At 38.1% G+C, this 19,303-nt stretch overlaps 1 protein-coding gene across 21 annotated transcripts in view; it reads left to right on the top strand.

Annotated features, from left to right (window-relative positions):
* NRXN3 (neurexin 3) overlaps positions 1-19,303 on the top strand; it is a 1,534,305-nt gene that overhangs the window by 1,156,523 nt on the left and 358,479 nt on the right. For all 21 annotated transcript variants that reach the window (XR_013959175.1, XR_013959176.1, XM_080644122.1 and 18 more), the window contains one exon: positions 17,722-17,903. Coding sequence is in view for 19 of the 21 variants with exons in the window: in XM_080644122.1 (XP_080500248.1) it covers positions 17,722-17,903 (182 nt within the window). In the remaining 2 variants the exon portion in view is untranslated. The remainder of the gene's footprint in view (positions 1-17,721; positions 17,904-19,303) is intronic.

The raw sequence follows: 19,303 nt of genomic DNA, 5'->3' as shown, positions 1-19,303 counted from the left end.
CTAAGCAGAAAGCTGTCTCTCAGAGTAGAGATGGACAAGGACCTCCCTCACATGAGACACTTCCATGAGACCCTATGTAATCTGATCTCTATTTGCCTCTCCAGTCATTTTCTCCCACTCTCTTTCTCTCTTGTGTCCTCCACTGCAGCCGTACTGGTTTCCCTACCATATAAAAAAACTAGCAAAATACATTTTTTTTTTACTTCAGTCCTTTGTCCCTGTTTCCTGCCTTGAACTTTCTTTCCTCAGAAGGCATGTAGTATCCTTTCTGTTGTTCTCAGCCACATTTGCCATCACCTCAGAGGGACCTGGCCTGCCCCTCTCATTCAAAATAGGCCTCCCAATAAACAACTATTCCTTATCATGCTTTGTTAGCACTTGAAACTCCCAGATATTATATTATAAATCTATATGTTTGTCTTTTCTCTGCCATCATTGTAAGAGTATCACCTCTATTAAGGCAAGGATTTACTTTTGTTCACTGCTGTCTTGCCCGCACCCAGAAAAGTACCTAGTGTATAGTAGGAGCTTAACAAATATTTGTGCCTTAGCCGGTTTGGCTCAGTGGATAGAGTGTCGGCCCACAGACTGAAGGGTCTTGGGTTTTATTCCAGTGTAGAGCATGTACCCTAGTTGCAGGGTTGCAGTCCCTATCCCCAGCCCTAATCAAGGTGCATATGGGAAGCAACCAATAAAGGTGTCTCTCTCACATTGATGTTTCTCTCTCTCGGTCTCTCTCTCTCCCTTCCACTCTCTCTAAAAATCAATGGAAAAATATCCTTCAGTGAGGATTAACAAACAACAACAAAAAAATAACACACAAATAGTTGTGAATGTATCAATGCATTTACTATCTATGTGCAGATTGTCTGTGGGCAGAGAATACAGAATAAGATTTTTTTATTGCATATTTACCAGTGCATAAAGCCATACAGTAAAGAATTATCTGACTTATCGTGAATCCAAACAGCATTTGGGCTTTTAGATGATGAAAAGTACCGTGTGTGTGTGTGTGTGTGTGTGTGTGTGTGTGTGTGTGTACCGTGAATATGTGATTTAGAGACTTGTGTCCAAGTCCTCTAGGTTGTAGAACCTGGAAAATGACAAAAGTGCATGAAGTGAAGGAAAGTGAGCCAGTAAGACTGCTCACTGAACATGAATTTCCAAGGATACAGTTGTTCTTGAACAATTGCAGTCCGTATATCAAAATAAGCACTTTATTGAGTAGGGTAAAAGGAGTTGCTGGTGAGGCTGTAAATTCTCTCCCAGGACAGATGATAACTGGGCCCTTTCAACCTGGGGGGAGGGGGGCATAAATTCCCTGAAAGTGTCTGTCGCAGGGAATTGCTCTGCATTTGTCATGTCCGCCTCTTGCATCTTTCATGAATGTCATAAGAGTCTAAAGAATTGGCACTTCTTGGTGAAGATGATGAAATAGTCATTACACTTGTCTTTCCTGCTGCATGGTGCTTTTAAAGAGATCCCACTGAGATTGTAGCATGCCCTTCCAACTTCCTCTCGTTTCTTGCCTCCTGATGTGTCCAGCATTGGATCCAAAGAGCACTGTGTCATTGGACTTACCCTTGTTGAGAATGCACAGATCTGTGGGCTAAAACTTCAGTTTGCTTATTCCCCAATTGCAGAGATCTTAGGATGTGGGAAGGGGACAGGGCGGAATTCCTTAAAGCTCAAAATAGATCATTTACCAGGGAGTAGAGAAATTCCAGCTGTAGCTTATGTTCTACAGAGATTGGTCTGTAACTTTTGCAGATATTTTCACCTCTCTTTGTCTCACTTCCTCGTGGACTAAGAATAATGCATCAGAAGAGGATTCCTTTATATATGATTTTTTATTTTGTATATCCTATATAATAAAAGGGTAATATGCAATTTGACTGTAATGGCAGAACATCCAGAACGACTGGTTGCTATGATGTGCACTGACCACCAGCGGGGCAGATGCTCAATGCAGGAGCTGCTCTCTGGTGGTCAGTGTGCTTCCACAGGGGGAGCTCTGCTTAGCCACAAACTGGGCTGAGGGCTGTCAGTGCACAGCGGTGGTGGGAGCCTCTCCCGCCTCTGTGGCAGCGCTAACCTGTCAGCCAGACATCCCCCAAGACCTTCCGTGCTGCCAGGCGGATGTCTGACTGCCAGCTTAGGCCTGATACCCAGGGGAGTGGGCCTAAGCTTGCAGGGGGACATCCCCTGAGGGGTCCCAGACTGCAAGAGGGTGCAGGCTGGGCTGAGGGACCCCCCTGCCCCGAGTGCACAAATTTTCATTCACCAGGCCTCTAGTTCAAATATAAGGCTTCAGATTATTGTATAAGAGATAAAGCATATATATGCAGAGAAAATACTGATGGAACAGAATGTAGGATATGTGAACCTCCCCCTCCTTTCCCCTGCCGCTCTCTCTACATACCTTAAACCTGCTTCAAGTGACTCTTACTACTGAAACAGTTACCTTAAGTGACAGAGTGTAAACATATGAATTAAAGCTTTTAATTGATCAAGAAATACATTTTTCTTAAGGTCCTACTTTAGAGGCAGCAAGAAAGATTATAGAATGGGCTCTGGGTTGGAGTCAAGAGAGTTCTAATTTGGCTCTGCCACTCATCGTGTGACCTTGGACAAATTTTGTAACATCTTTGGCCTCAATATTTGCATCTATAAACAATGAGATCAGATAATGGCTCTCAAATTCTCTTTCTAGTTCTATGCTACAGGATTTGATGTGTCCAGCATGGGACTCGGCCATCATGGGGACACAAAGAAGTACATGACATTACCATGGCTTCAAGAAACTCATAATCTAATCACGTCCATGGAAACCCTAATCCCTGCTGGGCAACAGATCCAGCAAAACATGGGCGCTGGGTCTGTATCGTCATCCTTGAATGTGAAATATGAATACTTTTGAAAATAATGGCATGATCTATGACTGTGATTTCCACATAATAAACACAAAATATATTTGTGCCCCTGTTGTTTGTGGGCTTTTCTCCCAAGTTTATGACTAGCAAGAATGCTCACTTTAAAGTAAACTTTGGAAACCTATTAAGGGACCCAGTTAACATGGTAAAATAGGGAAATTGGATCTTTATTTGTTGTGACCAATAAGAGCACCCCTTCTGAGAAAAAGCATTCCCTTCCTACTGAAGAAGTCATACCAGTGCTGCCTCTAAGTCCCCAAACACATCAATGCAGTAGAGCCTTTGAGCCTAAACTGACCCCTGGTAGGAACCTCTTTATTCCTTCTTATCCAGTTATTCTCCAGGAAGTGGGAGGGCCCATTGAAATGCGACCCTGGGCATTTCACATTCTGCTGCTCCAGCCATGTGAGTCTGATTGTCATGCTTGCTGCTGGTTTAAGAGAGATTAAAAGGAGCAAAACTGTTCTCTGAGTTTCCTGATCGGCACTGTGGCAGCCAGAGCTGGAGGAAACGGGGACAATGGAACAGGGAATAAATCCTCAAGAGTGATGTGTATGTGATCTCTGGAAGCAGACCCAGTGTTCACACGGAAGCTTCAAATGCTAAGTCATTGCCAGCGACCAATAAACCTACCTCCTATGTGACACAATGTGAGGTAAAAGCTGAGGCTGAGAGATAAGCACAGGATATATGGATGAATAAAGAACTTTCAATTTCCTTTACTTAGTAGATGGACAAGTATCACATTATTAAAAGAAATACCCACATCATAAAATACATCATCTAATCTGAGTGCACATAGGCAATGTCTGAATCTTTCCACATGATTGACTTAATCAGAAGGCCTAATCTAACAGAGAGAAGCACTGTATTAATTTAAATATGGCAGGTGCTATCTAAGTTTACTGCAAGAGCTAAAGACCAATTATCTTGTATTTTTTTCCCTAAAATTGCATTTTCTAAAAAGAGACTGGTGTGTCTGAATATATCCATCATAACAAATACTCAAGCTTTAATGGAAGTGACTGCTGTTTATTTGCAGAATGTCATATCTGCACTGGTGAATCATTGCTAAAGTTATCATATTAGAGCTAAGAGAGGGCCTGGGAAATTGGTTTTCATAGACTTGCAGCATGGCATTGTGAACAAAAGGGCAAGGCCCAGTGTAGAAAGGCTTCACTCCAGGACCCAGCGATTAGAGGGCAGTTTCTTAAAGCAGAGATAATGCAGTCACCTCCCATAAAGTCCAGGAGAATAAATAAGAAATTGCTGCCTGGCCACAGTGGCTCAGTGGTTGAGTGTCGACCTAGGAACCAGGAGGTCACGGTTTGATTCCAGGCCAGGGCACATGCCTTGGTTGCAGGTTTGATCTCCTGTAGGGTGCATGCAGAAGGCAGCCAATCAATGATTCTCTCTCATCATTGATGTTTTACCACTCTCTCTCTCTTTCCATTCCTCTCTAAAATCAAATATATATATAAAAGAAATTGCTGTTATCATCAGGACATGAGGAATAGACGTATTTTCAAGGGGTGGGGAGTTGCTGAGGGAAGGCAGAGAGCCTGAGATGGAGGATGTGTTGAAATATATTTAATTAGGAAACTGAGATAAGAATCACTAAACCGCCCTGACTGGTTTGGCTCAGTAGATAGAGCATTGGCCTGTGGACTCAAGGGTCCCAGGTTTGATTCCGGTCAGGGGCATGTACCTTGGTTGCGGGCACATCCCCGGTGCGGGGTGTGCAGGAGGCAGCTGATTGATGTTTCTCTCTCATCGATGTTTCTGGCTCTCTGTCCCTCTCCCTTCCTCTCTGTAAAAAATCAATAAAATATATTTTTTAAAAAAAAGAATCACTAAACATTAGCAAAGGGCAATTATCTTATTAAAAATAATACAGGAAGAAAAATGGAAGCTATAAACTGGGCCTTTGAAGATGATAAAAGATTAAGAAAATTAGGAGGAGCTTATGTATTCAGAGGGAATCAGTTTTTAAAAGTAAACTGTAAACTAATTACCAAAATATTATATAATAATGCAAAGATGGCTTTGTTCATAGATAAGAGGTGAGGGATAAAATTTTGTTAAATGAACAATGAAAAATATCTTTGACCACCAAGAGCTGACTTTGATCCATTTGGGTCTCTTATGTGACTCTTGGCTATAGACTATCTTTGCTTTAAGAAGAACAAAAACAATTTGGCCTAATATTCCTGGAGATTTATTTTAATTAAATAATGGAAATGTTATATATATTAAGCAGAGAAACTATGTTTTTCTATATTAGGCCTTCTAAATAAGTCAATCACGTGAGAGATTCAGACATTGCCCATGTGCACTTGGATTGGAAGCTGTTTTTGTTGTGGGTATTTTTAAAAAAATTATGTGATACTTGTCCATCTACTAAGTCAGTGGTTGGCAAACTGCGCCTCATGAGCCACATGCGGCTCTTTGGCCCCTTGAGTGTGGCTCTTCCACAAAATACCACGTGTGGGCGCACACGTACAGTGTGATTGAAACTTCGTGGCCCATGCACAGAAGTCGGTTTTTGGCTCTCAAAAGAATTTTCAATCGTTGTACTGTTGATATTTGGCTCTGTTGACTAATGAGTTTGCCGGCCACTGTACTAAGTGAAGGAAATTGAAGTTCTTTATTCAGCCACATATTCTGTCTTCTTAAATCAAATTGCCTCCACCACACCAAGTTGTACCCACTGATCAAACAAACAGCAGGGGTCCTCAAACTTTTTAAACAGGGGGCCAGTTCACTGTCCCTCAGACCATTGGAAGCCGGAGTATAGTTTTTTTTAATAAAAAACTATAAACAAATTCCTATGCGCACTGAGGTCCCGGGAGGAGTTGGCTGCTAAGCAGGACAGGCAGCGGCACCCGGTGGGCTGGATAAATGTCCTCGGCGGGCCTCATGTGGCCTGTGGGCCGTAGTTTTAGAACCCCTGATAAGGGCTCAACAAGAAAGAATTGCTAAGTTAGAGCTCATCACCTTGTGGAATATTATGCAACCAATTAAAATGGTTGAGAAAAGAGTTGATACTGATTCAGAGTTTTCAAATTTGGGCACATAATGCAAGGACTATATTATAAGTTTTAGGGATACAGTGTATAGCATGGTAACTATAGTTAATCATACTGCATTGTTGCTAAGAGAGTAAATCTTAAAAGTTCTTATTGCAAGAAAATGAAATTATAACTACGTGATGTGATGGATGTTGACTAAATGTATTGTGGTGAATATATATATATATATATATATATATATATATATATATATATATAATTATGTAGCACGAGTCTTTATTAAAGCTGGGTATCCTCCTAGGGGTTTCTATCTCATTTTGAACATAGCTCTACTATAGTACTTGTCATATTGTATTATACATGTATTATACATATACTGTTCTTCTTAGTGCATGGAAAGTACTTAAATTTTTTGACATTTACATACCATTACATTTATTATTTTTTAAATATATTTTATTGATTTTTTACAGAGAGGAAGGGAGAGGGATAGAGAGTTAGAAACATCGATAAGAGAGAAACATCCATTCAGCTGCCTCTTGCATACTCCCTACTGGGGATGTGCCCGCAACCAAGGTACATGCCCTTGACCAGAATCGAACCTGGGATCCTTGAGTCCGCAGGGTGACACTCTATCCACTGAGCCAAACAGGTTAGGGCTACATTTAATTTTTAATAAACAAGTGCTCTATTTTTCTTCTAAGCATAGATTTTTTAAAATTTTCTTTTTAGTAAAAGCTAAAGCAAGTCTCCTTTCATTATTCTTGCTTTTAAAATTTTTTTGGCAAATCTTACACACTTATTTTTCTTTATGAACTTCAAAAGAAAATGAGATTCTGTTTATTGGTGCCTCAAAGATTCATGTTGATATATGGGGTGTCCCAAAAATGTATATACACACTTTGAATAATTATAAAGGTATTGTTTATTAAATACATTTCATTTTCAAAATTGAGCTATCAGCTGTAACATGTGTATACATTTTGGGGACACCTTGGATATTGTTGATATATTTATATTGTCCTTGTCTAGTAACATTATATCTATCTATCTATCTATTTCTTGACATGTTTTATGTCCTCAAAAAATTATAGTTTTTCTCTTTGTAGTTTTCTTATTGAATTTTTTCAAGATATTATATAGATTTTTGTTATTGTGGTTAGAGAGAGAGAGAGAGATTCAAAATCCCAATGCTTAGAATAGTTTTGCAATAAAAAATCAATAGTTTCTTTTAAAAATAGTAATTTTGACAATAGTAATTACCAGGTTGAAATGAAAGGGAGAAATCCCAACAACAACAAAAATTATCAAGATGACTGAGTGATAAATTACCCAGGAAATTATTATATAACATAACCTAATTATGGGAATATATTATATTACATATAAAATATAGAGAGTTTTATATAACCCAATTATGGAAATCATTAAGGATTTCTTTGTTAACAAGAACATGGCCAATTTTACATGAGCTCTAATTTCATATATATATGAATTACCAAATGTGCTTTTTTTCTTAGGTTAATTCCTGGGTAACTTAGTATCACTCGCTCATCTTGATCATTTTTTACCATTTCATTTAACATGCTCTTATTGTGCCCCTCTCTGTGTTCCAGGCACTGTGATGATTTCCAGGGATTCTTTGCTATCCAGGACTGTTCTAATTGTGAAAGAACAAAATTTGAACTAGTTTAGACTAAACAAGTTAGCTATTGAATATTTAGAAAAGACAAAGGTGCAACTTCACAACATGGACCATTAAAACCAAGTAGTCAAAAAATAAGATTTTTCTCTGTGTCCAACTCTTGACTCATCAGTTTGACTTCACACTCTGAGTCAAGATTTATTTCTCTCACAATTTCTTCCCCATGGTGGGAAATGTGGCCATGCAGTTGTGTGTGTACCTTTCTATCACACAGGCATTGATGGAGTGCTCTTATGGGTCCAAGTTACATAAAAAATCAGTGAACTGCTCTGATTGGTCCAACTTGAGTTAATTTCCACACCTTAGCCAAACCAGCTGTATGTATAGAAGAAAAAAAAAATCCGTTAAGGGGTTGGGAATTTTCATTCAAATCACATGATTGGAATTGGAGAAAATAGTAATTTCCATTGGAATAAGCTTGATTTTTTAAGCAAAGAAGGAGAATATGCAGGACATATCTATTTATATAATAGAGGAATATTCAAAATAGCCAGGATGCCATAACATCACGACTGAACAGCAGGGACCTGAGGCTGCATGGCGCCTAGCCGGGGCGAGGGACCTCAGGCCGCGCCCCTCACTGGGTGGGGCTTGACGGGAATGGGGCCAGCCGTGTCTGGGTCTCACCCAATGGGGGTGGAGCTGGCCGGGTCTGGGTCTTCTGTGTTTTCAAAGCACATGTGAGTGGTGGGTGGGGACTTGACTCTAGGTCCTGTGGTGTGCCTCAGACTCTGACAGGAGGGAGATTTTCATGTATATTTTACTAATTTTCTTTCATCTCTGACACTTCTATTATAGAGAAAGGGCAAATAGCAATACTAAAATATTTCCTCTAATTAATTCCCTTTTAATGTGCACAAATTTCATGTACCAGGCCACTAGTAGAATAATGAAGGTATCCTGCAAGTACCAAAACTTTGGGGGGTTTCTTCTCTTTGAGGTGATCACCATAAAATGGAAATACTAAACAATTTCTAGAATTCTCTATTGTATACACAATAGTTGTTTGATCCTTACTCCAACTCTTTGAAATGGGTAAGAGAGGTATCATTACCTTCTTAATCATGTGGAAACTGAGGCACAGTAAATATAAGTGATTGTTATAGAATAAGAGAATGGGCCACAATAGTTGAAGTTTCTCTCTTTTGCCTAATATGTGTGTCATAGAAGCAAGAGTCATTTCTCTTAAAAATATTAGTCCGCTATTCCATGAAAGTAGTGTTTTATGAATTAGAGTCACAAATATACCAAAGTCATCTGCTTATAGACCCTGGCCCCTTGAAAGTGTGAAGTCTGTATATATAGATATCAGGCATTTAAATCAAAGTACCATAAATAAGCAACTACTATTCATCTGTTTCTCTTTTTCAGAGAATATTCAGTACTTAGAAATCCCTTGATTGCTCTTATTAGAGAAAGTATTTCAAACCTGTGGAATAAAAATAGGCAGATGAATATGCTCTGAACCTTCCTTTTATTCTAACTATGTCCCATGAGATAGAATAACTGAGTTTAAAATAAATGCTAAAGAAAAGACTGATTAGTAATTATACAATGATCATTTTTATTTTTATTCATTTATAAGGACCAATGAATACATGGTCTTTGCACTTAGTTAATGTCTATAAAATAGAACATTATATGCATTGTGTGTGTGTGTGTGTGTGTGTGTGTGTGTGTGTGTGTGTAAGAGAGAGAAGAAGAGATTGTATAATGTGATTTAGGAAGGGAGGGGTAACATAAAACAATTTGATTAAAAGTTGGTGTGAATTTATTATCTGAGCCTGTCAAAAATTCACCGAAGTAAATTTATTTAGTAGGTGTTGTGGTTACATTTCTTTTATAAATTGGAAGCTGTGTTCTGCTCCATCATAGGAGATGTTGTGAACTCTAATAGATGGGTCCTTATAAACTATTTCTACATTGAGATGGAATGACAAAAAGCTGAAATGGATTGATGGGCAGGTGTTTGAATGACAGTGTGAAAATATGAAAGTGTAGGTGAGCCAAGTCTTATTGATTAACTTAACAGCACTTATTTCCTGAGCATTCATAGTGTTGATAGAGAGAAAATTAAACAGCCCTATCCTCCAGGAGCTCATAGTAAGAAGGGCTTCGGATTTTCATTTTGTTTGACAATAAAACAATATTTATGTTCTTAAACCTGAATACTGTGCAACTTCCTAGAACTTATTTTTGTTTTGCTATGTACAGAACTAGCTTGGATATAAAAATGAAATTAAGTTTCATTTATTTAAAAATTAAATTTATTTTAGATGATTTCTGAAATAAATGTCATCAGAGCCTATCCTTTAGAATTTAGAGTTTTATGAGGGGGTGTCATTAATCAGAAGCCACCATTGTCTGACCTTGCTTCATATATTTTATAGAGACCAACCTCACATTAAACCGCTGTCATTTAAATAAAATAAAGATAAGTCTGTTCTCTACCATTTCCATGTGAAGGAACAGACTTTTCATCTTGTTTCTGTCTTTCCTCTTTCCAGCATTACCTCCACTCCCATACAGATATACAGGCCAAGGTAAAAGGTAAGCCTATTAGGGATACAACTTGGCATAATAAAAATAATATACATCATTGAGTTAGACAGAGCTGGATTAATTCTCTGATGCCATTAGGTCTTGAGCAAGTCATTCTATAGCTTCCTTCATCTTTAAAATTGGGATAGTGACTGCTGCAGGATGAATTGTATCCCCCCAAATTTATATGTTGTCGTTATAACCCCCAGTACCTCAAGATGTAACTGTATTTGGAAATAGCATCTCCAGTGAGGTAATTAAGTTAAAATGAGATCATTATGATGGGCTCTAATCCAATATGACTGGTGAACTTATGAAAAGAGAAAACGAGGGCACAGATGGGTAAAGGGGTAGACCATATCAGGGCACAGGAAGACAGACATTTGCAAGCCAAGCAGAGAGGCCTTAGAGGAAACCAAGCTTGCTGACACCTTGATCTCAGAATTCTAGCCTCAAGAATTGTGAGGAAATAAATAAATTCTGCTGTTTAAGCCACCTAGCCTGCTGTACCTTGTTATGGCAGCCTTAACAAACTAATATATCAACAATAGCTAAAGTGAAAATTATACAGGATTTTGAAATGTTATACTGCATACTTTAATATATAATTAATATTCGGGGATGGGCAAAAGTAGGTTTACAGTTATTTGTATGAAAAAAGACAAATAAAACAAATATTTATTAGTTATTATATTAGTTATTTGTGTTACTTGTCTTTTTCCATATGAACAACTATAAACCTACTTTTGACTATCCCAGTATGATAAATTATCCATCCATATAGCTAGTATGAGTGTTAATATTAGAATTAACATTAGTATTATAAGAAGTATTGTTAACTGTTACCAAAGGCTTGTCAAAGAAATAATTGCTCCCAAGGAAAAACAGTGAGCTTATGATAATTATTTTAAGCAAAAGGGAATTTAAGTGTGTCCCTTCAAGCTTTATATTTAAAATAACTTCAATGTAGAAAGCATCTTATTCTTTACCACTAATCACCTCCTTTTTCCTAGTGGAAGAATCCTGAATCTGATGAGTGAAAATAACTTCTTGAAATGTTTTCTGCTGAAATATGTTTCTGAAAACATTATCTCTTAGACTCAGAAAGGGTCATGATGTCTGTGTTGCTCAGTACTCCTAAATGTGCCCAGAATCTGTGTTTGATTTTATTTTACTGATACTTCGGGGTAGTACCAGTGTATGTAAGGAATCCTAGCAATGAGTGGTCTGAATAGCTGATATCAGATTTGGAAATAGCACAATTATTTAGTTCCTCTCAGACTCCCTGGAAAATCCATTCCATTCCCATCAAACAATCCTACCAAGCATATTAGCAAGAACAGGGTTTGCACATAACATATAATTATCCAAGAAGAATGTTTTTTAATGATATTGATCACCAGGATTAAATAATGGTGGCCTTTTATTTTTACTCATATAAGAAATTGGGTTAATAGGCAGAATATGATTGGTTGTATACTTTTTTCCCCACCAGCTCCTATGGAAACTTTGGCATTGGAAAAATATATAATGGTTTCATTCTGTGTTCTCAATGGTTTCATTGAGTTCAGTATTACCAAGCAGATTTTATTGAGCTGAAACAATACTGATTCTGTTGGGAAGTCTTTGAGTTGAAATCTTTCTTCTAGACCAGTGTTCGGCAAATTCATTAGTCAACAGAGCCAAATATCAACAGTACAACGATTGAAATTTCTTTTGAGAGCCAAATTTTTTAAACTTAAACTTCTTCTAATGCCACTTCTTCAAAATAGACTCACCCAGGCCGTGGTATTTTGTGGAAGAGCCACACACAAGGGGCCAAAGAGCTGCATGTGGCTCATGAGCCCCAGTTTGCCAACCACAGTTCTAGACTATTGGGACATGCTCTGAAATGTTGTCTATGTTTTGTTGTTGTTGTTGTTGTTGTTGTTTCTGTCTTAGTGCCTTTTGTTTTCAGTTATTCTTTCCTCCTGAGAGAAGAAGAAATCCCCATGGTGAGGGAGCCCTCACCCTGCCCAAGCCTGGTTTAAGAAATGGGGCTAGGCTCTCCCTGGTGATCCACTTAACTCTTAGGCAATGTTGTCAGTTTCTCCATTACCTGAGCAGTAAATCTGATCATTTCTTTGCCAATGATAAAGGATGTTCTTTAAAACTGATGGAATCTCTTTCTTAATGTTCAGTCCCTTCTGTTCTGCTTTATTTATGGCTACCTTATCATCAGTTTTGGTGTTTATTTTTTTTAAATTCAGAGTAGGCAAAATAGATCACAATAAACCATCCATTCAATAAATGCACCGCAGGGCTGTTTGTAAAATCTGTATCACTTATCACCTACCTAGTACTCCCTAGTGGCTCCCTCTGTAATACAGAGGTTTTGTTGTTCACAGTTGTCCCATCTGTTATTCACCCCTCCTCGCTCCTTGTGAGCTCTTGGTCTCCAGGGATTCCGTTAAGGGAAACTTCATTTCCAGGGCCAGTGAGACAGCCTGCTGAGGGGAGAAGAGGGCAGAGTCACTTTTTTGTTTAATCTCTTTGAGCCTCCATTTTTATTTATTTATTTATTTATTTATTTATTTATTTATTTATTCATATTTTATTAAAACAGTAACAAATTTGCCTTTAATATGTCAATGGCATTGGGGGAAGAGGTATCCAATGAGGATACTCCCAAAGAAAGAAATTTGAAAACCATTCAATGCTATGACAGTATAAGGCCCTACTATTATAATCAGCCCAGTACAATCAAGGGGTTGTGTATGTGTATGTCTGGAGGGCACATAACACAGTAAATAAATCAAGAAACTATATTCTTTAGGATATTAGCTATTATGAGATCCTTGAGCTTTATGCCTCCATTTGTTAGAAAAAGTATTTGTGAGTTTGACAGTCTTTCCATTTTGGTTTTATTAGCTGTATAGTAATTGATATAAAGTAAAGATAGTTTTAATAGCAATAACTACTTACCAACATAATAAATTTTGTCATTGATAGTCCACTTATTTTTCAAAATAATTTATCAATTTCAAGTAAAGAACACAAAAGGCATAAGGTCGATGAAAGCTTAATAAAATGGAAATAAGGAATAAGAACCTGAAATGATAAAGGAAGACAGACATATACTTAGTGTCATGAGATTTTATTCTAAGTTCTTAGGCAATGTTCAGATAGCACTGGAGTAGGAGTTGGACACCTTGTTCTTATCCTAGCTTACCTGCCAGGTGGTGTGCACACTAAGAGATCCTCATGTTATTACTTAATTTATTATTCTACCTGTGACACTGCCCACGAGTAAATGTTCTAGTTCTTTTTGAATTTCATACTCTAAGGCTTCCCCTTGGAGATGCTTCCAACTTGTTTCATTTTCACACCACCTGAAAACTATTTCAGAGAGAGCTGATATGCTTTAAGTTTAAAAAAACCAACACACATAAGTAGAAAGCCATTATATTTACATGCTTCTCTGGAGCTATTTTATCTGTAAATATTTGGTGGGGGAAATAATAAATCAATTTAAGGTAGTCTGCTATATTTTCTAACTTCCTTCATTTTACACACACACACACACACACACACACACACACACACACATATATATATACACAAACACACATATGTATAGATTATTTTTATATCGAATATAAATCTTAAACAGGACTCTGATTCTATTCATATTATTAATATACCCAAAAGGTAAATGATATTTATATATGGTAATAGATGTAGAAACAATGTCATAATGAGAGGGCAATGAGTGTTATAAGTCAAAACAACAAAAGCAGAATTATCCAAGAGGTCCTGAATAAGGAAAAGTTGAGTTGCCATCAACAATTAAATGCGATTCTAGTAAAACAAGCAGTAATATACACCACAAATTTAAGAGCTATTTATTGGGGAAATGCATGAACTGGAAAACATTTTTTCCTTCATTCTTCCTGAGAAATCATAGATCATCTACTTAATCAGCTTATTGTGTAAATACATGAAGCCACTCCCCAGACTCTTCCATGTTTTCACTGGAGGCTGTTCTTCCCTTTTCTTCCCTTTCACCGACAACACAGAACTCACACCAAAATTTAAATACACCTTCCCATCCACTCTATCAAAACCACCATCAGCTCCACCCCAGTAAATAGCTAGCCAATTATAAAAGCAATAAGTCAAAGTATTCTTTTGGTCCTTTTGAGACAAAAGAAGCTGTGTGTTAAATAACATGTCATACTTGTTTACTGTTTGAAGATGGAGTATATATACTTTACCTTGGTTAATGGTGACAGTGTGGAGATTTCATTTCTGAAAAAGTGTTGGTTGGAATTCAGAAAAGCAACCTCAGCTGCCTTCAAACTTGAAAATCCTGCAATGTTAAATGGCCAAATGCAACCATAGTAATTTTTTCTTCAACTGAATTGATCACTTTTTGCTAGCAAGCAGGAAATTTACATGGTTGAGATTATTAATATATGTAGTATGATTTTAGCACTGGCATATAAGCACAGAAAGAAACCAGCAATCAGAACTACTAGGCTCAGGGGAGAAAACATGTGATGTGGTACTGCATGGCTTAGAAATGAAAATCTTTAACGGATTAAGGACGGTTCTTACAGTTCCTGCAATGTTCTCCAAAAGTTGATTTGCAATCCACATTTAAAAATAACAAAATTAACTTTTTAATTTGGAAACATAAACCAAAATAATTCCATGGTACCCCTGGGACTATAGGCATTGTATATTAAAATTAAATGAAAGCTTGTATTTATATTTAAAAACTATTCAAGATAGCAAAGCTAACCGAGGAGAAAAAATATAACAAGCTATGCAACTATTAACTTCCTCTCAAACCAGCATTGGACTTTATCACCCTTACTAGCAAATTCAGTGTCAAGAATACATATTTTAATGTTTATTTCTACAGAGCAAAATATGTCATATGCTAAGGATTTTTTATCTTTCACACCCTTTTTATCTGCAAAGTTAGAATTATCTAACATAGTGAAATTCTAAATTCAGAATAACAGAAGCAATTAAAATAATTTAAATCATTTTATATCAGCTTAGCCTAATATTGTCATCATGAGGTTTTGTTCTTTGCTTATTTAAAAATTGAAGCCCTGGTGACCTCCTAACTACTAAATATAAGGGGTTACATAGTTATCTTTTAAAGTGCTCTTCCTCTTTATATCAAGAATTGCGGAACAGGGCAGTGGGGGAGTAATATAAGCAGAATAGGTTTGTAAAGTTATTTGTTTAGTAAGAAGACCAGATTACCTTTTGAAAACATGCCAGATTTGGGGGCTATGGCTTTGTTTTTGTTCCATTTTAGTCTTAGGAGAATATATGAAAAGGATGAAGTACAGTCAAGGTTACATCATTGGAACAGTTTTTTTGTGAGTGGCATATGGTAAAGAAAGGCTTTCAGAGGCAGGAAGGTTAAGCTGGAGACTTAAAGGAGGTGCCACTTAATTAAGTCAGATATTTGGGTCTGTGTTCCCAAACAGTGTTAACACATGAGATTGCCCATAAAACAGCTGGGAAGATCCAGTTCCTGAATTTGCAAACTATAAAGCATCATGTATATCTATCACTTTTAGTTAACTTTTGACTAGTTCTTTTCATAGTGACAAAATTATTTCCTGATACAGTATGGATTTATCTGTGTAGCAGAATCCACTATATATTTCGGATAGAATAGGGTACGGTTTTATGAATTGCCACAAAATATCACAGGCTGATTTGCATTTTTGGTGATTTTGATCACTGAATAACCTTCAGTTTTCCAAATAAAGATTAAAGGTAGCAGTGATGATATTTGTAATCATCCACAGAAAGGGAATTATTTAAATTCTGCACAGATGGAATGATACCAAGGGTAAATAACTATACACATATTTCTAATTTTAAGAAGCTTTGAATGAGTTTGTGGATGGTGAGGAGCAAACATTGTTTTGCATATGGAATTAACCATAAACTTTCCATATCACAGTCCCAAATTCTCCAGAGGCCTGAAGGGCTTTTCAGAAACCGTCCGCTAAAGATTGAGAAATTCATAAAAGGAAAATGATGTTATGTTACGTGTAATATACAAACTGATCATATTGGAACAACCAATATAGTGACCTTTGAGAAAGAATAAATTAGATTTTATATGCCTCAGAATATAATGTGGCTTAGAGCTTAACAAATGATGATACATGACATATTCTCCTATGTCTAGCCTCATAGCAGTTTACTTTATTATTTCAAAATGAGCTGCCTAACTCATTTCTTCTTCAAACAACGTCATTCAACCCAATATCCTCTGTAAACTCAACGTGGACCAGGGCCTAAGATTTTTAGTGACTGCTAAAGATATCTGAGTGCTTGACTAATGTTGCTTTAAAATAGTTTCAAGGATTGGACCGTGTTCAGTGGGGTAAATCTGGTGCCAAATGGTGTTTGAACTTGGAGATAAGTAACATATGGAAGTGCCCATTGTGGGTAGCATACACACAAGCATAGAAATTGCAATCATGTAGTCTATTCTGACTACCAAACTTCAATGCTTTCCCCCAAATTCAGATTCAAAAACTTGTTTTATAAAAACAGATGTTTTCAATTTATGAGCTGCAAATGATTTATTTTCTTTTCTGCTTGCTTTCTCAGTATGTTTAAATTAATATCTTCTTACAAACCCATGGGTTTGTAACTAGCAATAGTTAAAACACAAGTAATAATAGTAAATACACTGATAAACCCACTAGTCATAATTGACAATACCACTTGTCATTATACTGAGATTTGTTTTCTGTCTCCTATATCTCCTTTTGGAAAAGGAGGTGGAAACTGTTATATCATAGCCGATAAGCACCACTGCTGGGGGAAAATACTAAAGTTAATTTTTCAGAGGCCTCTGGAATTAATTTTTAACATCTTTTAAATAACAACAGTACAGTGAGATTGGCAAACTCTTTTAGTCACGTAGTTGGTTTCCTGAGGTGGCAGCTTTCCTCTCTGTGGGTGGGAGAGGTCCAGGCATGAAAGGAATGATGGCTTTGGACCCTGTGGGTTTCTCTCAGTTTCCCGAGGTGTCTCTGGAATGGCTCCCAGCCCCACTGACTAGAATACCCAGATTGCTAAGAGATGGGGGCACTCGTTTTCTGTCTGGTGTCTGTCCTGGCAGAGATGGAAAATTAATCCTGCTCTTGAGGAGGACGGAAAAGTTGGTTGTCACATGTCCCCAAGTTCTCAGACACAGCGTGTCAATTGCCTTCCGCCCGAGGCAGCAGGACTGAAGATGTTCAGAATGTTGCTCCCTGACATCCGCTCTGTTATTGATTTGTTTTGCCAGCATCTTTAATTCAAGGTGACAGCCCACCCTTGGAGGCTTTGCATGTCATCCCTCCCAGGCACCAAATCCTGGCACGTGGGGGTGTGTCACCTCCACAGCTGTCTGCAGAGGCTCAACCGTGTGCTCACATCTGACAACACGCGATTGGATTGGCTGCCCTGATGGCTTCCCCTCTCCTTGCTTTTGCAGCTGGCGCAACCTACATCTTTGGGAAGAGCGGGGGCCTCATCCTCTATACCTGGCCGGCCAACGACAGGCCCAGCACGCGCTCGGACCGCCTGGCCGTGGGCTTCAGCACCACCGTGAAGGACGGCATCCTGGTTCGCATTGACAGCGCTCCCGGCCTCGGAGACTTCCTCCAGCTTCACATAGTGAGTGCTGGGCCTTCATCTGAATTCTGTTGTCCTCCTGGTGGGCTGAGTTGGGGAGCCAGATAAATGCAGCAGAAATTCTAGTTAGACCCAGCAAAGGGACATGTGCTTATAAAAATCTCCTCGGTGGGTGTTGGTACGCTATCCAAGGGATGGTCTCTGAGTTTAGTCTCATTCTCCTCTTCAGATGTGAACTGTGATGGCCCTAGGGTACCTCAGGGATAAATATTTTAAAACTCTTCCCATTTTGACTTCCTCCCTGTGTGGTTTGGCATCTCAGCAAATTTTCAGCAGATGGCTCAGGTGTAAAAAGAAGAGATTTTTACCTGGTGTGGTTCATCTTAACCTGGTACAGGTAGCAAAGCCAATTTGAATGTTCATGATCTCCTAGGGTGGAGGGCCAGCAAAGTTTTTTTTGTGTGTGTTGGTTTTCTTTTGTGTGTGTGTGTTTTTTGTTGTTGTTTTTTTTTTTTTTTTTTTTTTTTATAAAGAGCCAGCTAGTAAATATTTTGGCCTTTGGAGGTCATATAGCCATGTAATGTCAAAGCAGCTGTAGGCACAATATTTTTTAAAAGTGTATGTGACTTCTCCAATACAAATTGTATTTATTAAGACAGGCAGCTGGCTGTACTTTGGTGACCCTGCTCTAGGCTGCAAACTTCCTCTTGGAGATGTAAAGAGCGTGTGATAAAACCTGAGGCCAGAGTGAGTGGGGCCAAAAGAAAACAGCACAGCAACCAAGAATCGGTGTATTCATGCGTATTGTACATTCAACATTTTGCTTGTGTACACAAGCCCAATAGGACTGCACCCTCAGTCATTGCAGATCATTAAGAACACAGTGCAATTTTAAGAAATTAAAATGATTTGGAGGAAAAATTACTTCATTATGAGGGTAGAAAATATTTTTATAGCAACAATTAACCCATTTTATCACCTGTGCAGTCTGCAGTTAAGAAAGTAGGCTAACGGAGGATATGATTCTCATCCATAAGTACCCTGAGTGCAGCCACCGAGAGCACAGAGAGGAATTGTTCTCATTAGTTAGCAATGACAAGGCTAGAAAGAATGGATTTAATTTGGAGCAATAAGAATCTGGTTTAAATAGCGGGGGGAGGGGGGAGCAGTTAAGAGGAAAGATCAACTGGGGATTAGCACCAACCTCCAAAAAGAAGGAAAAGAAACATTTTCTGGGGCTCTTTGCATGCAAACTTTGCTAATGTACTGGTTCTCTGGGGAAATCGGAGGGTGGGGTTTCACTGTTGGTTTTCCAATAGAGGTGACTGCCTGGCTGATACCACAGCATCAAGCTCATTCCTTGGGGCAGGGCCCATCTCCGGCCCCTGCTCTTCCAACATCCTTAGAAATAGGAGCATCTTGAAGGCTAAAGCTTGAGCTGG

This window comes from Plecotus auritus (assembly GCF_963455305.1).
Source record: "Plecotus auritus genome assembly, chromosome: 1".
Classification (NCBI taxonomy): Eukaryota; Metazoa; Chordata; class Mammalia; order Chiroptera; family Vespertilionidae; genus Plecotus; species Plecotus auritus.
This window is presented reverse-complemented; position numbering and strand designations above follow the sequence as displayed.